This window comes from Ovis canadensis, chromosome 14 (assembly GCF_042477335.2).
Source record: "Ovis canadensis isolate MfBH-ARS-UI-01 breed Bighorn chromosome 14, ARS-UI_OviCan_v2, whole genome shotgun sequence".
NCBI lineage: Eukaryota > Metazoa > Chordata > Mammalia > Artiodactyla > Bovidae > Ovis > Ovis canadensis.
The window spans coordinates 78,818,587-78,842,122 of record NC_091258.1 but is presented as its reverse complement, the minus strand read 5'-3'; the positions used below and the strand labels follow the sequence as shown (position 1 = coordinate 78,842,122).

At 44.4% G+C, this 23,536-nt stretch overlaps 1 protein-coding gene and 1 long non-coding RNA gene across 2 annotated transcripts in view; both read right to left on the bottom strand.

The window, feature by feature from the left end:
* The window catches only part of LOC138419655 (zinc finger protein 805-like), a 45,899-nt gene that overhangs the window by 10,668 nt on the left and 11,695 nt on the right, over window positions 1-23,536 (bottom strand). The window contains exons 4-6 of the mRNA XM_069552499.1: window positions 20,506-22,132; window positions 11,047-11,221; window positions 3,631-3,757 (exon numbers count right to left, since the gene is read on the bottom strand). Coding sequence (XP_069408600.1) covers window positions 3,631-3,757; window positions 11,047-11,221; window positions 20,506-22,132 — 1,929 coding nt within the window. The remainder of the gene's footprint in view (window positions 1-3,630; window positions 3,758-11,046; window positions 11,222-20,505; window positions 22,133-23,536) is intronic.
* Window positions 12,798-15,705, bottom strand: LOC138419393 (uncharacterized). The gene is made up of 2 exons (XR_011248955.1): window positions 15,637-15,705; window positions 12,798-12,910 (listed from the first exon to the last, which is right to left on the bottom strand). It is a non-coding gene; the product is annotated as an uncharacterized lncRNA (long non-coding RNA).

Below are 23,536 nucleotides of genomic sequence, written 5' to 3'. Positions count from 1 at the left end.
AGTCTCTTCCACAAACGGCGGAACAACAGAACATCCCCATGTGAAAAAGTAGTATTTCGACAGAGACCTTATCCCCTTCACAAAAATTAACTCAAAGTGGATCACAGGTCTAAATGTAACACAAACCCGTAAAACTCCTGTAAGATATAACAGGAGAAAACCTAGGCGACTACAGGTACGTGATACCTTCCTAGATGTAATACCAAAGGCATAACCCATGAAGGAAATGATTGATAAGCTGCACTTCATAAAAATTATAAACTTCTGCTCTGCCAAGAGATATGAGAGGACAAGCCACACACAGATAGCAGAAAATATTTGCCAAAGACATACCTCATAAAGGACAGTTGTCCAAAAATACAAATATTTCTTAAAATTAGACAGTAAGAAAAGCCCATTTTAAAATGAGCCAAATACCTTATCAGAGACCTCCCCAAAGGCAAGAGTAAAGACCTTAAAAGACATCTCACCAAAGACAACATACAGATGGCAAATAAGCACATGAAAAGACGCTCCGCAGACTGTCATCAGTTAAGTCGCTCAGTTGTGTCCGACTCTTTGTGACCTCATGGACTGCAGCACACCAAGCTTCCCTGTCCATCACCAACTCCCAGAGCTTGCTCACACTCTTGTCCATCGACTTGGTGATGCCATCCAGCCATCTCATCCTCTGTCGTCCCCTGCTCCTCCTGCCTTCAATCTTTCCCAGCATCAGGGTCTTTTCCAATGAGTTGCTTCTTCACATCAGGTGGCCAAAGTATTGGAGCTTCAGCATCAGTCCTTCCAATGAATACTCAGGACTGATTACCTTTAGCCTGTTACCAGGGAAACGCAAATTAAAACTGGACACCAGTGCACACCTATGGGAAGGGATAAAACAGGAGCGCTGACAGCACCAAACGCTGTGGAGGACGCTGAGCGCCAGGAGCCCTCACTCCACGCTGGTGGGGATGTAAACGGTGCCACCATTCTGAAGTCTGGTGGGCTCTCAAAAAACTAAGCATACCTTCACCACAGGACCCATGAGTCACGGCCCTCACTCTTTACCCAAAGGTCCTGAAAACGTACGTCCGCCTGCACGCCTGCACACGGACATTTACAGCAGCTGTTCTCATCACCGCCAAAATTTGGAAGCAACTTAGATGTGCTTCCCCGTGGCTCAGCTGGTAAAGAATCCGCCTGCAGCGCGGGAGACCCGGGTTCGATCCCTGGGTTGGGAAGATCCCCTGGAGAAGGGAAAGGCTGCCCACTCCAGGATTCTGGCCTGGAGAGCTCCGTGGACAGTCCATGGGGTCGCAAAGAGGTGGACATGACTGAGCGACTTTCACTTTCACTTCAGATTTCTTCAGTGGGTACGTGGATGACCTATGGCACGTCCAGACAATATTATTCAGCATCAAAAAGCCATGAAAGGACCTGAAGAAACAGATGCCCATTACTGAGTGAAAGAGGCCAACCTGAAAAGCCAAAGTACTATAAGATTACTGCTATATGACATTCTGGAAAATACAAATGAAGACAGTCAAAAAAGATCAGTGGCTGGTGAGGGTTGGGGGTGAACAGAGAGGACTTTTAGGGCCACAGAAATAATCTGTACGATACTATGATGGATACATGTCATCCGTCCAAACTCATTGACTACCAAGAGCAAACCCTAATGCACACTATGGACTTTATGTCGTTATGTGTTAATGTAGATACATCAGCTGTAACGAATGTACCATGTAGGGAGAACACAGATAATGAAGGGGGCAATGATCCCTTGGAGGAGGAAATGGCAACCCACTCCAGTGTTCTTGCCTGGAGGATCCCATGGACAGAGGAGCCTGACGGGCTACAGTCCACGGGGTCACAGAGAGTCGGACACGGCTGAGGGTCTAAACCACCACCAACGCACCTGTGCAGGGAGCAGACTGTGGGAAGTCTCTGTACTCCCTCTCAATTTTGTGAACCTAAAACTGAACTTTAAAAAGTCTTAAAAAAAAACATTATTTACAGGTATAACCATATTCCAGGGACTATGCCAAGCAATTTAACTTAAATGCATTTAAAAAAAATGAATTAAGTTTAAGAACTAATTTAGACAAGAAACGACATACACACCTAAAATATCGAGTCTGTTCACTCAAGAACAAGGTAAATGCCTGCACGGATCTGTGTCCTAAAAAGGTCCTAAGCAAAGGACTATTTTGACCGTCCTTGCGGACTCTGCATGAAAAATCCTATCGCAGGGTCTCCTTGCGGCACCCACGTGAGGTACACACTGCAATAAGCACCACTTTACAGGTGGAGAAATGGGGGCTCAGGCAGATGAGATGTCATGGCCCGCGGCAGCCGTGACACATGAGTGGCTGAGCCAAGGTGGAGACCAAGGTCTACTCAGCCCTGGCACCCGGCCTACATACGCACAAAGCCACCCCGCACTGTTTCAGGAAACGCTGAGGCCGAGCGTTCGGCCACGACAAGGAGGGTGATGGCATCACTAACGGCAGTGGCGGCAGCAGGGTCCGCAACGGCTGACCCCGCGCGCACTCACCCTCCGGACCGCCGCCACGAGAGGAAGACGCTGGATGACTTCAGGAGACACAGCCTATGCGATGATGGGCCCACGGCGGGGTCCAGTCACCTGCCCAGGGACACACCACTCATGGACAGGGCAGCAGAGCAGGGATGAGCTGCCAGGGGCCCAGCACCAGACCTGGTCTCCCTGGAGCTCCAGTAAGAGGGGAACGGCAAACAGTGGGTGTGAGGCCAGCAGCCTCAGACAAGCGGCTGTGGTGGGGAGAGGGCGACACGAGCAGGCGAGTCAGAGCTCAGGAAATGGGGCCGGAGGGAGGGGCAGACCTGGGGCCACCTGAATTCAGTCTTTCACAAACTGCTAAAAATAAAACTTGGGGTGGGACTCCCACCCCATGATTGGATCAAATAGAGACATCTGTACAAACATCAAGTATCACTCTTGTCAAGATTTCACAAAAGAAAGGACTCGTGCCACCAAAAACTGCAAAGGAGAGATTTTCACGATCAAGGTGTGCCTTTTGAGTGGGTCAAGCTTTCTGAGGGACTCATGCCAACAACCCTCCTTCCCTTACCCTCTGAGGATAGTGTGTGGGACGATGACATGAGGAGAGCATGGACAGAGGCACAAGACAGACACCCAGAAGGAAACAGAGGGGAGGGCGGTGCGGGCGTCAGACAGCAAGCACTTGGGGACTCACTTCCTTCTGCAAAGTAGCTGCAGCAGCAAAAGAAAAAGGAAGCGCTGCAAAAAGAAAGCGACACGGCACACCCACAGAGAGGCAGAACGGGAGCCCCAGAAGCCGGGGCAGAACACGCTTCTCTAAGTCACTGCATCAGCCCCTCAGGGAGCCCAGCGGGGATTCCGACCTCCGGGTTCTGTGAGATGCCCCCATGCCGTCCCGATACACCCTTCTCCTTTGGCTGTGACCAAAAGCAAACTAGGCTTCTGGTCCAACCCTCCCTCAGTGAGGCCTACGGGGCCAGGCAGGAAGGGGTGAGAACAGAAAGCAACTGCAGCTCTTGGGGAGGAGGCTGGCTGGGCCGCAGAGGCCTTCTCAGCCCGCTGGACCTGGAGCCAGAGGGAGAAGAGAAGCAGAGCGGGGGCCTTACCCAGAGATACCAGGAGCCTGCAGGTCTCCAGCATCACCTCCCAGTACAGCATCCTCTGGACGGGGCCCAGATGCCCCCACTCCTCCTGGGTGAAGGTCACAGCCACGTCCTCATAAGTAACAGGCACCTGGAAAGTCAACAGAGGCAGTGGGGTTTGTCTTGGGGCTCTAAGTGGGATCAGAGCCCATTCCTCTCCATGGCGAAGACGCACAGACCGGACACCTCCTGAGGGCTGAGCTCGGTGCGGGACGCAAGGAGGCGGCCACCACCCAGGGGTGACCACAGCCACGGAGGAGACGGAAGCCTCCCGTGTGGGAGCCAACAGAGAATGACACGAGGTCGGCACCATCTGCAGGGGCTGTGGGGCACAGACGGTAAGGGCATGACAATGTCAGAAACATGAGAAAGAAAAGGTGAAAATGTACATGACATCCCAACACCATGATAGTCACAGAGACAGCACGCCGGACCCAATGGCCCCCACTGCGTGCCTCCTCATGGGGAGCGCTTTGCATGTTTTGTTAAAGTGCCTGAAAGTCCCCAGCTCTGAAGCCCCATTTCTGAGGTCTGAATTCAAAGTCCTAAATCAACACTTGCCTGTGGAACGAACTTGGGGGCCTCGCTTACTTTCTCTGAACCTTGAATAATTTCTGAGTCAATACAAAGACTCTCATTGAATGATATTTATGAGAACAAAAGAAAAAATATTTATAGCAGAAAAACTGGGTGACTGGCCAGAGCCCACGGGGTCGGTGCTGCCATCAAATTCACGTTAGTAATGGGATCTGAGGCCCAGGGAGCTCAACGAGCTCACCCAGAATTTACATGAGCTGAGATCAGAGGCGGGATTTATACCCAGGTTCTCTCGACCCACTGGCAAAGTAAAACCCCAGTTAACGAAGACGTGAGATGTTTTAAGTAAACTTCGAAGTTATATTCACTTCAGCCACCGCTGAAAGTAGTTCTGCAGACGTGGGCAGAAGAGCAGACTCATCATCGCCCACCTCACAGGAGCGTCACCCGAGGCGGTGATACCTGCATGGAAGTGGACGGGCCTGGATGGGCTCCCGTTGCTGTCTGAATCCTGGAGACTCCCAGGGAGAATTCACAGGAGTCATGCCTGTTCATCTCTACCTGAGACCTGACCGCACATGTCCTGGAGGAAATGCCTCGGGACCAGGGACCAGGAGCTGCTGAGGACCGTGCAGGCTCTAGTCAGGCCTCAGATGGGCCGTCTGTCCTGGCTGAGCAGGATGCAGCCTCCAGCAAATGAGTGCACTGTCTGGCCCTCCCAGGACACTCCTGCTGGAAATGCTCTCAAACAGTATTGCGGGAGTAAGACAGACAACCGAAGATGGCTCCATGAGGTGGTCTTTACTTCTGCAAAGGTCTGGGAGCAAGCGCACGGAGTGGGAAACCCGCTGGTTTTATTCCTAAAATGCAGGTCCCCTCCTCCAGCTGCTCACAGGCTGAGAGTGACACAGTTACAATCTTCCTGGAGGCCATCTAGGTTTTTGTTTGGATGATTTATAGTAACTATTTTCCCCACCCTTTTAGTTCTTTTCTCATGTCCAGGATAAAGCCCGTGAAATTAGCCTGCCAAAATGTGCTGGTGAGGAAGGAGAATCAGGAAGTGAAAAGAACAAAGGATTGGCAACTAGCTGCCATTTTAGGAATCTTATTTCCCTGGTGGCTCAGACGGTAAAGCATCTGTCTACAATGTGGGAGACCTGGGTTCGATCCCTGGGTCAGGAAGTTCCCTGGAGAAGGAAATGGCAACCCACTCCAGTACTCTTGCCTAGAAAATCCCATGGACAGAGGAGCCTGGTGTCCATGGGGTCGCAAAGAGTCGGACACGACTGAGTGACTTCACTTTCTAACTTTCTGTTGAAGCATCCTAAGAATGAACCGCTTTCTATTTCTTATAACTTCTCCTTTGATAGGAAAGATCATATCTTTCTCACATGTCTCAGCAGATGGGGGAGTGAGAGGGATTCCGGCAACTGTATAGGCCCTCTGGGGGCTTCCAGAACAACCAATATGCTTTCCTTTTGGTCCACACACTTCCACCTCCTGAAACGCTATGTTTCTGGCTCGTGCCAAAACTGTCTACCAGAAAGAAGCCTGCCTGGTGTGCAAAGTTTCCTTTATGGGTATCACCTCCAGGCACCCCACACACAGTTCACAGCGGAGAGAGTGAACGTGCAGGCTGTGGTGGGACCTAACGTATGTTAGTTTCTACTAAAGAGCTGCAATAGGGCCTCCCTGAGGGTCCAGTGGTTAAGAATCCACCTTGCAATGCAAGGGACGTGGGTTTGATCCCTGGCCTCGGAAGATCCCTTCATGCCTTGGAGCCACTAAGCCCGTGCACCACAACCACTGAGCCTGTGCTCCAAAACGAGAAAAGCCACCGCACTGAATCACAGAAAACTAATCAAACTGATCACATGGATCACAGCCTTGTTTAACTCATTGAAACTATGAGCCATGCCGGGTAGGGCCACCCAAGACGGATGGGTCATGGTGGAGAGTTCTGGCAAAACGTGGCCCACTGGAGAAGGGAATGGCAAACCACTTCAGTATTCTTGCCTTGAGAACCCCATGAACAGTATGAAAAGGCAAAAAGATATGACACTGAAAGATGAAGCCCCCAAGGTGGTAGGTGTCCAATATGCTGTTGGAGAAGAGTGGAGAAAAAACTCCAGAAAGAATGAAGAGGCTGAGTGAAAGCAAAAACAAGGACCAGCTGTGGATGACTGGTGATAGAAGTAAAGTCCGAGGCTGTAAAGAGCAATATTGCATAGGAACCTGGAATGTTAGGTCCATGAATCAAGGCAAATTGGAAGTGGCCAAAGAAACAGCAAGAATGAACATCGACATTTTAGGAATCAGTGAACTGAAATGGACTGATTTGGGTGAATTTCATTCAGATGACTATTATATCTACTACTCTGGGAAAAGAATCCCTTTAGAAGAAATGGAGTAGTCCTCATAGTCAACAAGAGTCCGAAATCCAGCACATGGGTGCATCTCAGAAACGACAGAATGATCTGTCTCCAAGGCAAACCATTCACTGTCACAGTGATGCAAGCCACTGCCCCAACCACGAACGCCGAAGAAGCTGAAGCTGAACGGTTCTATGAAGACCCACAAGACCTTCTAGGACTAACACCAAAAAAGATGGCCTTTTCATCACGGGGCACTGGAGTGCAAAAGGAGGAAGTCAAGAGACACCTGGAGTAACAGGCAAGTCTGGCCTTGGAGTACAGAATGAAGCAGGCCAAAGGCTAACAGAGATTTGCCAAGAGAACGCACTGGTCATGGTAAACACCCTTTTCCAACAACACAAGAGAAGACTCTACACATGGACATCACCAGATGGTCAATATCGAAATCACTTTGACTATATTCTTTGCAGCCAAAGATGGAGAAGCTCTATTCAGTCAGCAAAAACAAGACCTGGAGCTGACTGTGGCTCAGATCATGACTCCGGCTCAGATCATGACTCCTTATTGCCAAATTCAGACTTAAATTGAAGGAAGTAGGGAAAACCACTAGACCATTCAGGTATGACCTAAATCAAATCCCTTACGATTATACAGTGGAAGTGAGAAACAGATCCAAGAAATTAGATGTCATAGACAGAGTGTCTGAAGAACTATGGATGGAAGTTCGTGACACTGTACAGGGAGCAGTGATCAAGACCATCCCCAAGAAAGACAAAAATGCAAAAAGGCAAAATGGCTGTCTGAGGAGGCCTTACAAATAGCTGAGAAAAGAAGAGAAATGAAAGGCAAAGGAGAAAAGGAAAGATATATCCATCTACATACAGAGTTTCAAAGAACAGCAAGCAGAGAGAAGAAAGCCTTCCTCAGTGATCCATGCAAAGAAATAGAGGAAACCAATAGAATGGGAAAGACTAGAGATCTCTTCAAGAAAATTAGAAATACCAAGGGGACATTTAATGCAAAGATGGGCACAATAAAGGACATAAACAGTATGGACCTAATAGAAGCAGAGGATATTAAGAAGAGGTAGAGAGAATACAGACGAACTATACAAAAGAGATATTAATGACCCAGATAACCACGACGGTGCGACCACTCACCTAGAGCCAGACATCCTCGAGTGTGAAGTCAAGTGCGCCTTAGGAAGCATCACTACGAACAAAGCCAGTGGAGGTGACGGAATGATGTGCCATTCGTGCTTTCAATGCTGCAAAAGTGCTGCACTCAATATGTCAGCAAATTTGGAAAGCTCAGCAGTGGCCACAGGACTGGAAAAGGTCAGTTTTCATCCCAATCCCAAAGAAAGGCAATGCCAAAGAATGCTCAAACTACTGCACAATTGCACTCATCTCACACGTTAGCAAAGTAATACTCCAAGTTCTCCAACCCAGGCTTCAACAGTACATGAACTGAGAAATTCCAGATGTTCAAACTGAATTTAGAAAACGCACAGGAACCAGAGATCAAACTGTCAACAGCCACTGGATCATAGAAAAAGCAAAAGAGTTCTATAAAAACATCTACTTCTGCTTTATTGACTATGCCAAAGCCTTTGACTGTGTGGATCACAATAAACTGTGGAAAATTATTAAAAAGAAGGGACTACCAGACCAACTTTTTGGCTCCTGATAAATCTGTATGTAGGTCAAGAAGCAACAGTTTGAACTGGACATGGAACAGACTGGTTCCGAATTGGGAAAGGAGTATGTCAAGGCTGTATATTGTTAATTATACAGTTAAATACTTAAATATGCGGTTAAATACTTATATGCAGAGTACATCATGTGAAATTCTGGGCTGGGTGAAGCACAACCTAGGTCAAGATTGCTGGGAGAAATATCAATAACCTCAGATACACAGATGACATCACTCTAATGGCAGAAACGAAGAGGAACTAAAAAGCCTCTTGACGAAAGTGAGAGGAGACTAAAAAGCTGGCAAAAAACTAAGATCACGGATGGCATCCGGTCCCAATACTTCATGGCAAATAGATGGGGAAACTGTGACAGACTTTATTTTGGGGGCCTCTAAAATAACTGCAGATGGTGACTACAACCATAAAATTAAGAGATGCTTGCTCCTTGGAAGAAAAGCTATGACCAATCTAGACAGCATATTAAAAAACAGAGACATTACTTTGCCGACAAAGGTCTGCCTAACCAGAGCTATGGTTTCTCCATTTGTGTACAGATGTGAGAGTTGGACTATAAAGAAAGCTGAGTGCCAAAGAATTGACGTTTTTGAACTGTGGTGTTGGAGAAGACTCTTGAGAGTCCCCTGGACTGCAAGGACATCTAACCAGTCCATCCTAAAGGAGATCAGTCCTGGGTGTTCATTGGAAGGACTGATGCTGAAGCTGAAACTCTAGTATTTTGGCCACCTGATACTAAGAGCTGACTCATTTGAAAAGACCCTGATGTTGGGAAAGACTGAAGGCAGGAGGAGAATGGGACAACAGAGGTTGAGATGGTTAGATGGCATCACCAACTCAATGAACATGAGTTTGGGTAAACTCCGGGAGTTGGTGATGGACAGGGAGACCTGGCGTGCTGCGGTTCATGGAGTCACAAAGAGTTGGACACAACTGAGCAACTGAACTGAACTGATGATGGTCAGCCACATATAAGATACACATTCTTTGAACTTTAAAGTACCTCAAAATTTAGTAAAGTACCTAAAATTGAAACAAATTAAATTCTGTATATGAGGTGGTCCCATACCAGAGACTTACCTCTTGAGAAACCTATATGCAGGTCAGGAAACAACAGTTAGAACTGGACATGGAACAACAGACTGGATCCAAATAGGAAAAGGAGTGCGTCAAGACTGTATATTGTCACCCTGCTTATTTAACTTATTTGCAGAGTACCTCATGAGAAATGCTGGGCTGGAAGAAGCACAAGCTGGAATCAAGATTGCTGGGAGAAATATCAATAATCTCAGATATGCAGATGACATCACCCTTATGGCAGAACGTGAAGAGGAACTAAAAAGCCTCCTGATGAAAGTGAAAGAGGAGAGTGAAAAAGTTGGCTTAAAGCTCAACATTCAGAAAATGAAGATCATGGCATCTGGTCCCATCACTTCATGGGAAATAGATGGGGTAACAGTGGAAAGAGTGTCAGACTTTATTTTGGGGGGGGGGCTCCAAAATCACTGCAGATGGTGACTGCAGCCATGAAATTAAGACGCTTACTCCTTGGAAGAAAAGTGATGACCAACCTAGATAGCATATTGAAAAGCAGAGACATTACTTTGCCAACTAAGGTCCGTCTAGTCAAGGCTATGGTTTTTCCAGTGGTCATGTATGAATGTGAGATTTGGACTGTGAAGAAAGCTGAGCGCTGAAGAATTGATGCTTTTGAACTGCGGTGTTGGAGAAGACTCTTGAGAGTCCCTTGGACTGCAAGGAGATCCAACCAGTCCATCCTAAAGGAGATCAGTCCTGGGTGTTCATTGGAAGGACTGATGCTGAAGCTGAAACTCCAATACTTTGGCCGACTGATGCCAAGAACTGACTCATTGGAAAAGACCCCGATGCTGGGGAAGACTGAGGGCAGGAGGAGCAGGGGACAACAGAGTATGAGATGTTTGGATGGCATGACCATAACATGAGTTTGAGCAAGCCCGGGGAGTTGCTGATGGACAGGGAAGCCTGGTGTACTGCAGTCCTCGGGGTTGCAAACAGTCAGACACGACTGAACGACTGAACTGAACTGAGTGCTTTATCTGTACATTTTTGGTTAGCTCCTGTCCTTAAAATACGTTTTTTGTGACCAGTCAGTTTAAAGGTCAAAATGTTTAACATCTTTATGGCTTCTCTTGCTCCTCGGATTAAGTCGCTACCCTTTTTCATGCCTCCTGACCATTTTACAATGGATCAGATGTATGGGTTTAAGATTAATGATCACCAGTTGTTTTGCTCTCAGGCATATGGAACAGAAGTTAATTACTTCCCTGATCTGAGTGCTGATTATTTATCAAACTAAGGACATATTCCAGGAATTCCAGACAAAGGGTTTAAGCTTTAGGCTAACGGAAAGTGAAAGTGAAGTCGCTCAGTCATGTTCGACTCTTTGTGACCCCATGGACAACGCTCCTCCGTCCATGGGATTTCCTAGGCAAGAGTACTGGAGTGGGTTGTGAGATGTTTATTGAAAACAAGACCCAGGTCTCAGAGTTCTACACTGACTGCCTAGCAATTTCTACCTCAAAAGCCTCATTTATCCTTCACGCAATGATGACACACCTGACCGAGACCCGGCAAGGTGCTAAGACTGAGGATAAATGACAAGCCGGTTGTTGAAAATCAACAACAAGCACAATGAGCAACCCGATGGCTACGTAGCCTCCTCTTTGCCCAGGAGTCCTCTCCGAACCAGCAATGCTAAAACCGCTGTCCACTCACCCGCGTCGGCTCCATCCACGCCGCCGCCATCGCGGGGCCGTGTGGAGGGCGTGGGGCCCAGAGGCGGCTCCAGGATTCGCCGCCCGCCGCCCGAATCCTGCCTAGGGCGGGCCAGCCGAGGCGGACCGTCGCTCTCCGAGCCTCAGTAGCCCAGGCACAGAGGCCCAGGCTAACGCGTCAGAGCTGCGGGGACGGATCGGGACCCCGGCGAGCGCTCAGGAGTCACCCCCGGGAAGGAGGACCCGGGGCGCGCGTCAGGCTCGTGCACTGACCGACGCGGAGCTGAGATGCAGCTTCCTCGCCGGCCTTTCCAGCGCCTGCCGGGGAAACGCGGCCGCGCCGGCTTCTCAGCCCTTACAGCCCCAGGCACGCGCTGGGCCCCGACTGATGACGCACCGGCATTAAAGGCCCGGAACTCCCGCCCCCATCCTCAGCAGTCATTGGCCCAGGACCGGCGCGAACACGCGGCGCTCACACTTCTGGGTAACGTAGTTTTCTTCCGTGCAAACCACAAAGGAATGTCACACTGGGGTCCTGACCCTGGAGTTCTGTCATCTGCTGCTTTCTGTTCATCCCCAGTATCACTTTCAGGCTCCCTGTGTAGAGCCTTGTAGGCCCTTACGAGGAAGTTGTAATATGTTTCGTGCGTGTTCTAGAAATATACCCAGGAACTGTTTAATCTACCACAGTAAGATACACAGAAATGGTAATAACTGACACAAGGGGGCAAATTTATGCTCCACAGATCCCTAAAAACTTGAGACGGGGAACATGGCAAAGGGCCCAAGGGGGAAGATCGGGACGGCTCAGGGGACAGAAGCAAACAAAGGGCGATCCAGAGCTTGTTTTCGACAGGAAAGGCGAGGCAAGGCAGGATGAACGGCTTGGTATTGGCTAGTCTGAATACCGTCAGGCCTTGGAGCATGGAGGCCGTCCTTATTTGCCTGGCACAGGCCGTTAGGGGATGAGAAGTATAGTCTATTGAAGTGTAAGAGTCAGAAAGAGAAGGGGTTTCTATTAGGGGTTTGGGGTTGTTTGATTTACAGATGAAAGGAAGAGCCCCTAAGAGTAGTCTGTTACCTCTAAGAACTGGCTAGCCCTGAGAGGGGCAGTCTTGGAATCCTCTGGTGGTTTAACGGTTAGGGCTCTGTGCTCTCAGTGCAGAGGGTCCAGGTTTGATCCCTGGTCTGGGAACTAACATCCAGGAAGCTGCCGGGGCCCAGCAGTCAATCAAACAATCAGTAGAGAGGTAGAGACCAAAAAATAGGCAGAGGGGAAACAAAAACAGCAAGCATATGCTTAAAACATGGATCTCCAAATTAAAAATCACAGTAGCCAGAAACTTCCTTCAAGCCATCCATCTGGTTAGAACAAGGACAGAAGTATAATGAGGTGATCTGATTAGAGGCCTATGCTCTTCACACTGCTTCAAGGAAGGCAAAGTAAGTTACCCATTTATAATTTCGCTTAGACTATTCAATTGTCAGGTATGTGACATACCTGTGAACAGATTACAAATCTTTAACCATCAAATTTCAAGGATGATGTCACTGACCCCAGAGGCCGTGGGGCATCCCACAACTGAGACAGGAAAGGTGGTCTATGGGTCAGACCCTGAGTGCAAAGGGGAGCAGCATGTACAACCAGAGACCAGATTCGTACAGGTCTCCAGTATCTCGCCTCTGTAGAGGGCCCTCCCACCTGAAAAAAACCCTCCCATGACCATCTCAGTAAAACTCAAGACAGGTCCATGAACTTGACTAAGCCTGCAACAACACAGTCTTTAATCTCTAGTGATGCACATTTAACAACGTAGGAATTATGACCCCATATTCGTTAATCTTCTCTTTCTTGAAGTCAAAGGCTACAAGTTTCAACAGTAGGAAGAAAGAATAAAGGAGAAACTGTTGACATATGTGCAATGGAAATACATGGCATTAACTTGGTTGTTAACATCTCTGTAGAAATCGAGGCCAATACAGGGAATATTTGCAAGTCAAATCACTTGGCAATGTGTCTAAATAGATAAAAGATTTATTGAGAGGCATGATTCTTTCTCACCAGATAGTCTGTATATTTTGTCATCATTAAACCCTGAACACGTGTAGAATTTCTGCTGTGATATAACTATTGTTACAATGATTTATATATATTTAAACCTTCACCTCAAAGCTATGACTTATTTTTGTCATAGCAAACTGTATTTGCTTAGTATTTGTTAAAGAAATTTGAACTTCTTCCCTATTTTGGTATCATTTAAGTCACTGTGAAAGTGAGTTGACATGCGGTCTATCCTTCGAACTTCACAGTTTGCCCTTGGCTAAAGTTTAGGGACTTAGACTTTGGGATGTTTGCTGTCATGCACAGAAAGGATGAATGGCTCAGTATAGGTACTGTCTCTGTATTTTGCTGCTGACCTGCTATGCTTCTGAAGGTCAAAAATGCTACGTTCCAAGCAGAGTGCCCAGTAAAAATACTGGGCTCTGAGGTTGTAATGAGCTCCCCTAGGAGCCATTTCACACACGCTCTTGAAATTCACCGACACAGCTTAAACTGAGTGCTCAGAACTCCAAGGCTTCCCTGGTGGCTCAGACGGTAAAGCATCTGCCTGCAACGAGGGAGACCTGGGTTTGATCCCTGGCTCAGAAGATCCCCTGGAGGAGGAAATGGCCACCCATTCCAGTACTCTTGCCTGGAAAATTCCATGGATGGAGGAGCCTGGTAGGCTGCAGTCAATGGGATCAGAGTTGGACATGACAGCAACTTCACTAGAACTCCTAAAGCTCGTTCCTGGCTTCCTCTGGACTCCAACCCTCGTACCTTTCCCCTTGTCTGAGATCGCTTTGTCATCTTTTGCTGTCATAAAACATCAATGTTAAGCATGATAATATGCTGAGTTCTTTGATGTTTTCCTAGTAATCATAACCTGGATAATCCTGAGGACTTTCAACAGTCACTCATCATGACTCTTATGTCTGACCATTCTGTTCATATAAGCACATGTGGTTTCTCTCTGTGGTCAACAGTATGTCATACACGGTACCCATTATATACACAGCTTTGTGTGAACACTCTGTGAAGGAGAGAGGCAATCAATGTAAAAATACACTGCTGTGTGTGGCCATTCACTAACACACACATATACTGAAGGGAACAAAAATGTTAATGTGTCTGATGAGGGAAACGAAAAGGTTAAAGGAACAGAATTGGACAGTGGCTGGAGGTGAGGATGATGAAAGAAAAATGGCTGTGAGGTGGCTTGGTCAACCAGACACAAGATAGCGGGATTCACTGAGATGTTTCTCAGGCACCTCAAACACAGTGTCCAAAACCAAATCAACCTTAGCCTTCTTCGATCTCTCTGCTACTTCAAACTCAAGAGATTATCTATATCTTTGACAAAGTTATGAGATGATGTAAGCACTGATGACTGGATATGGTTTCCCACTCAAACAGTGGCCAAGACGTACTGCAGAATGAGAAACGGGGGTCAGAGATCAACACATATTACTTGATCCATTTTAGTAAAAATGAGTAGTGACAAGGAAAACAAGGGTTCACACTATATGAAGGAATCTGGGGAAGGGATATGGGCATGGACTCTGTAGCCAGCCTAAATGGCCTCCAATCCCTAACCTCATACTTTGTAACAACGGTACAACTTTGGGCAAATTCCTTTCTATTCCTCGGTTTTCATTGTAAAATGAGGGTAATATTACCTACCACATCAACTTGCTAGGAAGGTTAAGAGTTGAGGTGTTTAAACACTCACGCCAGTGGCGGATGTACAGTAACACCACGTGCCGGCCTGCTCTTACAGTTTCTATGGGTGCACCCTCATGGCGCGGATTCTGGCCAAGCGACATGTGCATGGACTCAGTGTGTATGGACACACAGAAGGCGTGGAATTATGAACAGTGGACAACAGACATGAGACACAGTCACGCTGGAGACACAGATTTGGGGGAACTCTGTAGCTCACTGAGTGTAAAATACCTTCAATGGGAATTAACTCACTCATGGAACACATCGCAAGTGAGAACACAGTGGCCTTGGATGGAACCCGGGAAGCACACTGTTTAATACTAAACAGGGGCTGAAGACACATTCTCTGAAGAAGGGCAAGAACTGAGAAACCAGGGAAGGACACTGAAGTCAGAGAGGTGGGGAGCAGTCCAAAGGGGGCTGGGAGGTAGGGGGAAGAGGACAGAAGGGAACTCTAAGACCTGCTTAAGCCAGGAGACCGTGATAGAAATCCCCCTTTAGTTGTCACTGGTGTGAGAGGGACATGAGGGGGTGAGGACAGGTAGTGGACTGAACGGTCACACAGCGTGTGTCTGCGAGAGAAAATACAAGGGCACAGCTCAATGAACAAGCGAGGCATAAAGTACCTGCTGCTGCTGCTGCTAAGTGGTTTCAGTCGTGTCCAACTCTGCGCGACCCCATAGATGGCAGCCCACCAGGCTCCCCTACCCCTGGGATTCTCCAGGCAAGAACACTGGAGTGGGTTGCCATTTGCTTCTCTAATGCGTGCAAGTGAGGTTGCTCAGTTGTGTCGGACTCTTAGTGACCCCATGGACCGCAACCTACCAGGCTCCTCCATCCATAGGATTTTCCAGGCGCTGGAGTGGGGTGCCATTGCCTTCTCCATAAAGTGCCTAGGGGTGAGGAACACAGGTACAGATTATGGACACATAAGGGAATTAAGAGGGAGAAGTTAAAGACCAAAAACAGAGGCATGAAAGACAGACAGAGGTCCTACACACGTTGGCAAACTGGGGGAATGTGTTCAACCACAAAGAGGAGCAGTGACTGCGGAAGAGGAGTAGCCCCTACTCTTCAGGTTGTGACAAGTCTTACTGAGCAATGAAACCTCACACACAAATCTCCCCTGGGGAACAGAACTCTGAACAAGCTGAAGGTCGCCCAGTTTTATTTTCTTGAGAACTATTTATGGATAACAACAAAGAAGACGGCAGGTCTTCCATTCCTCCAGGTAATTTAGGATTTCTAATAATTAAGATAAACTACCAGAGACCAATGACTTTGGACTACAAGTTTTGCTGTGTTCTGAGTCCTTCTTTGGCATCATAAACTAGGCAAAGAAATAGAAGATGTATAAAAGAACAAAACAGAAAATCAAACAACTGAAAAATTGAAAAACCAAAATGAAAATTCACTGGGTGGGCTCAATAGTAGATTATACATGAGAGAGAAGGAATCAGTGAGCTCAAAGAGAGCTCAATGGAAATTAATAAATATAAGCAACAGAGAAAAACACCCTGGGGAAACAAAAGGTACAAATCTGAGGGTCCTATGGAACAAGAACAAGAGCACACCATTCATGTTACTGGAGCCCCTGAAAGAGAAGGGCTGAAAAAACTCTTTGAAGCACAACTAAAAATTTCCTAATTTTTCAAAATGGCATATACTACAAAATTTTAAAAGTTAAGCAAACACCAGGCAGGATAAGCCCCCCAAATGTTATGGCAGGTTGCATCATGATCAAGCTTCTGAACTCTATATACAAAGAAAAAATACTCAAAGTACTTGACAAAATGGATATAGTACAGATACAGAAATAATGAGTCAAATGGCAGCAGATTTCTCATCTGAAACCATGGAAGACAAAGGAGATGACTTGCCTTTCAAGCACTAAAAGAAAAGCACTGTTGACCCTGAATCCTACAGCCCACAAAACCATCCTTTGGGAATGAAGGAGAAACAAAGACATTCTTAGAAGAGGGAAAACGAAAACATTTGTTACCAGAAAACCTACCACAAAAGACAGGCTACAGGTGTTCCTGGGGTAAAAAATCTAAAAAGAAAACTGTTCATGGAAGAAACCTGGGATTTTAAGAAGAAAGAAAAGAACAATGTAATGAGTAAAAGTAAACAGACTGTGCTTCTTATGAGTTTTGCAAAAGTGGTCTGACAGCTGAAGCAAAAAAAAAAAAAAAATCCAATATGGTGCTCAGCATACAAAAAGGCAATACTTTATAGACAGTTACATTAAAGAATGAGGAATAATGTACCCAATGGAAGTAAGTCTCTATATGTCAAAGTGCTAAAGTGTTGATACTATACACTCTGATATGTATGTATAATAGAATACCTAAAGTAACCACTAAAAAACAAGACATATTCTCAAAAACATCACAGATATACCAAGTGGAATTCCTAACATTAAAGTAACTCAAAAGAAGGCAAAACAAACAAAAGTACCTCCCCAAACCAAATAACAGGGCAACAAAAACCAGGTAACAAAAACATCATAAAATGTAAGTGTAAGCCCTGAAAATATCAATAATTATTTTAAAGTTAAATGACCTAAACATACCAATTTTTAAAAAGAAATCAGTAAAATGGACATTAAAAAATGAGGCAAGTATATGCTCTTCACATATTACATTACTTGCAATGTAACAATATAGATAAGGTTGAAAATATAATTATTATGGAAAAATATAAACCATGCAAACATTAACCAAAAATCTCAATAGTGACTATATTAATATCAGATAAAGTATACTTCAAAGCAAAAAAATTTCACAGGAGCAAAAAGAAAACAAAGAATAATGATAAAAGGGTCAATACAGCAGGATAACATAGCAGTCCTAAATGCATCTGTACCAAGTAGCAGAGCTTTGAAATGCAAGAAGTGAAAACTGATAGAACTTCAAGGAGGAAGAGACAGTTCTAGAATTAAACTGCAGGACAACACCCCCCTTTTCAGCTATCGATAGAAATTCGAGGCAGGAAATCAGCAGACAAAATCGGGGAAACCTCATCAATGAACAGGACCAGGAACACACACGTACAGACTCCACCCAATGACAGCAGGACACACATTCTTTCCCAGCAGCCTTATTGAGCATTCAAGATAGACTATATCTCGGATCATAAAACAAACCACAACAAATTTAAACAGTCAAATCAAATATAAAACAAATGAAATCAAAAACAAGAAGAAAGCACAAAATACTCCCAACACTGTAAAATGTAACGACATACTTCTAAATAATCAATGGGTTACACAGACAGTCCTGAATAAAGAAATATTTAGACCTGGATGAAATGTAATTAGAACATAATAAACTACAACAGTACTGAGGGAAATTTATGGAATTTAATGCTTATATTAATAAAGTGAAAAAAAAACAAAACAAACCTCAATCAATAATCTAAGCACCCGCCTCAAGAAACTGCAGAGGAAAATAGTACCAAAGCAAATAGAAGAAATGATGTAATAAGGATCAGGGGGAAAAAAAATCGGTGAAATCAGGAAAAGACAGAGGAAAAAATGATATAAAGTGCTGTTTTTTTGTAAATGATTTTAAAAATTGATAAATGTCTGAGAAGACAAAGATAAAAGAGAACACATTTCCAACATCAGGAATAAAATATGGGTTGTAAATACAGATTCTGCTGCCATCAGAATGATAATAAAGGAACACTTTGAACAAATAAGAACATTTAGATGAAATGGGACAATTTCTAGAAAAAGATAAACTATAAAAACGTATCCAATATGAAATAGAAACTGAATAGTTCCATACATATTAAATAAAATAAATAAGTAATTAAGAAGCATTCAAAAGGAAACTCTTCAAGACTAAATGGTTTACTGGAGAATACTACCAATCATTAAAAGAACACACCAAACCAATTCTATACTATACACTGTCTTCTGAATAATAGAACACCTTTTAACATACGTTAAAAGGCCAGAATCACCTAGACACCAAACTCAGACAATGACAATGGAAAAAGAAAGAAAAAAAAAAGAAATAAATAAAACTACTTAATACATACCACTGTCACTCATAAAATGAAAGGAAAACTTCCTCAACAAAATACCAGCATATTAAATACAGTAATATATATAAAATTAACTGTACTCCATGACCAAGTAGGGCTTATTCCAAGGATACAAGCCTGGCTCAGCATTCAAAACTCAAATAAACGTAATATATAACAACAGGCTACAGAGGAAAAAAACACCAAGATTCTATCAGTTGATTAAAAGAAAACCATTTGACAAATTCAATACTCATTCATAGCAACAAAAATTCTCAGGCAATTAGGAATATGGGAAACTTTCTAAGCTTGATAAAGAAAGCTCTATGAAGAAAACCTTACAACTAACACCATAGTTTATGATGAAAATCTGAATGTTTTCCCCCTAATATCAGGAACCAGCCAAGGACATGTTTTCTCACTACCAGTATTCAAAATCATATTGGAAGTCCTAGCTAGTCCAACGAGACAAGAAAAGGAAATGACAGGTATATAGATGAGAAGAAATAAATAAAACTTCTCTACTTGCAGATGATATTTCTATGTAGAAAATCCAAAGCATTCTATCAAAAGAAATAGCAAGATTGTAGGATATGAAAAATATATATATACTAAAGACTATATGGAAGTTGAAAATTTTTAAATCAATGCAATCTATAATTACTAAAAATAACCAAACAAAAAACCCACATCTATATATAAATCTTATAAAAACTGTATAGGACCTATTATTGAGACTTATTAAACAATAATGAAATAAATCAAGAGATAGCAAATAAATATACAGACATAATACATTCATAAACTGGAAGACTCAAGACAGCAAACATGCTAACTCTAAACATATTATTCTGCCAATTTAACTCCATTTCTTTTAAAATTCAATTTTTCTAGTAAACACATAAAACTTTATATGGAAATTCAAAATAATAAGAATGCTAAATCAGTTTTAGCATAATAAGAAGACTGAAGTTTTAAATAAGAAGACTGAACTAGGTAAAGAGGAATCACTTTACCCAATTAAAAGACTTACCATATAACTAGAACAATCAGTAAACCAGGATTAGTACAGGACCAAGAAAAAGTCTGCATATTAGCTCTTTAAAACCATATAAAAAAGGTTTGTCTTTAAAAAATAAAAGCCTAGTCTTAAACGGTGCAAAACAACATGCCCATTCATATGTGAATTCTTAGCTCCTTAAATATAAAAGTATTTAGTGGCTCAAATCAAAATTTAAGCTCCTTAAGAATAGAGACAGTGTTTTAGAACAAAGATGTTTGATGAAAGGTTCCAGACCTGTCTAACTCACCTTACACTGGATAGCAACGAATGTATATACAAGACACATAGTATAGGTTCTTTACCATGGAAACAAAACCCTCTTCCTACCAGTTAACTAAGAAATCTATGACAAAGTGCCAGTTTGGCAAGGAAGTCTGAAAGAAACTTTTTTGCAGTTCATTTTCTAAGTCTCTCCCTTCTTTTTGAAAAAAAATTCCTGAGATAATAGTGAAATGTAAACTAAGAAGATGGAAGTGCATAACCACTGGGTCTCTCTCCTTGATGAATTCTCATGTGCAGAATAAGGCTCTAGGTTGGGTCAATTTCCAATATGAGTCTTTAGACGATAATTAATATCCTGCAATAGTTTTTCTCACAGGGAAGAAAACTGTGGCGTTTCTCTTTGGTATGAATGATCAGATTCTGAGTAAGATGTTTCTTCTGGCAAAAGATTTTCCTCAGTGGTTACATTCAAGAAGTCTTTCCCCAATAGGAGTTCTTGAAGGTTGACTGACGTTTGCCCACTTGTAAAGGGTCTTCCCACTTCTGTCACACTGACAGGGTCTCTCCCAGTATGAACCCTCTGGTGCTGAGTGAGGGATGAGCTGCGACTGAAGGCCTTTCCACACTCACTGCACTCATAGGGCTTCTCTCCAGTGTGGATGATGGAGTGTCGAATGAGGTTTGTGCTCCAGCAGAAGGTTTTCCCACACTCCATGCATTCATAGGGCTTCTCTCCACTGTGAATCCGCTGGTGTCTGGTGAGGCCAGACCTGCGGTTGAAGGCCTTCCCACATTCCGTGCACTCATAAGGCTTCTCTCCAGTGTGGATGCTGAAGTGCCGAATGAGGTCTGCCCGATTGCTAAAGGCTTTCCCACATTCTTTGCACTCAAAAGGTTTCTCGCCAGTGTGGGCTCTTTTATGTAAGATAAAAGTGGAACAGTGGGTGAAGGCCTTTCCACACTCGGTGCACACATAGGGCTTCTCCCCAGTGTGGATCCGCTGGTGCCTCTTGAGGTATGACCTGTGGTTGAAGGCCTTCCCGCACTCGAGGCACTCGAAGGGCTTCTCCCCGGTGTGGATGACGTAGTGGTGAATGAGGGCTGCGCTCTCACAGAAGGCTTTTCCACATTCACTGCACTCGTAGGGCTTCTCCCCAGTGTGGGTCTGCTGGTGCCACATGAGGTATGACCTGTGTTTGAAGACCTTGCCACACTCGAAGCACTCATATGGATTCTCACCACTGTGGATGATGTAATGTCGAATGAAACCTGGCCTATCTCGGAAGGCTTTTCCACATTCTTTGCACACAAACGGTTTTTCTCCAGTGTGGCTCCTGTTATGCAAAACAAAAGTGGAGCGGTGGGTGAAGGCCTTTCCACACTCACTGCACTTGTAGGGCTTCTCCCCACTGTGGATCCGCTGGTGCTGTGTCAGGTGCGACTTGCGGTTGAAGGCCTTGCCGCACTCCATGCACTTATAGGGCTTCTCTCCAGTGTGGACCATGTGGTGTTGAAGGAGATAAGTGCTCTTACTAAAGGTTTTCCCACACTCTGTGCATTCATAGGGCTTCACTCCAGAATGAATCCTCTCATGTCGAGCAAGGAGGCGTTTCTTATTAAAAACTTTCCCACACTCATTGCATTTGAAGAGACTTTCCTCTTCCTGAATCAGGGGATCTTTAACTGATTCACAGGAGTCACGGTCATGGACAGCACCCCCTGGAGGGACTGGCTCTTCTACAATCCTTGAACACACACCACCAGCTGTCCCTAAGCTGCCATGTACACAGCTTGGATTCCCAGGGAGCTTCCCGTTCTGGGGTTCTATCTCTGGTCTCAAGCATCCTTCATGCCTTTCCAATGGCTCTTCTTGATCACTGATTTGGCCCAACTGGGAGTCCTCTGAAACTCTTTGTGTTAGCTGTTCTTGGACTGAGGCTCCCTCAAACAGGGATGGCTCAGAAGTGGTAGATTCTCTGGTCTTGGGTTTTCCTTTGTCACCTGAAAGAAATTCAACAAACAGAAAGACCTGTTAATGATGCCAGCATGGAAGATCAGTATTTCAGTGTAAAAACTGAAGATGAAAATAGTGCCTCTGTGTCTGCCATGTTTCCCTACCTCTGAATCCCAGGATAACAATTTATTTCTCTCCTGATCTTGGACTGTTAAAACCTTGAAAGAGGGGCCCAGAGGAGTGGCTGTGTGAGGGGATGGGGTGCTGGAAAAAGACACAGTCAATTCCAGACTGGATAATTATGCAAATAAATAATGCATGTGGGTCCAGACAGTTTATGCTGAAGAGATGACTCAGTTCAAAACCTGAAAGACCAACTATATAATCAGAAGGCTAAGGTCTGAGCCATAAGATAACAACTAGGAAACAAACAAAAGGAAGGCAAGGCACTGAGTCACACAGGCACTGACTTAATCAGTTGTGTTTATGTAATGAGACTCAGTGGAATTCTTATGTTGGCAATACTCCATGCATATATTGCCATACATCAATGCCAAGAGGCTAATGAGTCTGATTATGGTAGCTAATGTTTAGAAGCCCTCCAAAATCTGTTAAAAAAAAAAAAAAAATCTATTGAAAACTTATTGGACAAAGGCTTTGCAACAACTATCTTATAAAAGCTCAAGGAGTGAAAGAAAGATACAGAGAAAGTCAAGAAAACTAGGTAAAAACAAAATGGAACTCTCAATACAAAGAAAGAAAACCTAAAAAGAAATGAAAAAGAGGGAATTCCCGCATGTTTAGTAGTTAAGACTCCAGGCTATCACTGCCAGGGACCCAGGTTCAATCCCTGGTCAGGGAATTAAGATCTCACAAGCCACAAAGTGCAGTCAGAAAAAGAAGAGAGCGAAAGAAATGAGAAGGAAACTCAGGAGCAAAAACTTCATTAACTGAAGTGAAAAACTCACTGGAATGATTCAAACGAAAATTTATATAGAAAAAAGAAATAATCTGCCAAGTTGAAGATAGAATAATGTTAAATATTGAGTCTAACAAACAGACAAAAAGAAAAGATTGAACAATACTGAGTAGAGCCTAAGGCACCTGTGATACACTTAATGAACCAACATACTCACTGAGACATTCCCAGAAAGACAAGAGATAAAGGATCAAAGAGAGTATCTGAAGAGCTGAAGACATCCCAAAATGGATGAAACATCCAAGAAGTTCAATGAATTCCAAGAAAAATAAACTCAGACACACACTGAGGAAACTGTAAACAAACTTTTGTAAGCCAAAGAAAAAGTATAGCAAGTATGAAGCAACCTGTTATATACAAGCGATTCTCAATAAGATTATCAGATTTCTCATCAGAAACTTGGGAGGCCACAAAGCAGTGGTTCAATATATTCAAGTGTAAAACAAACAAAAAGTGTCAAGTAAGAATCCTG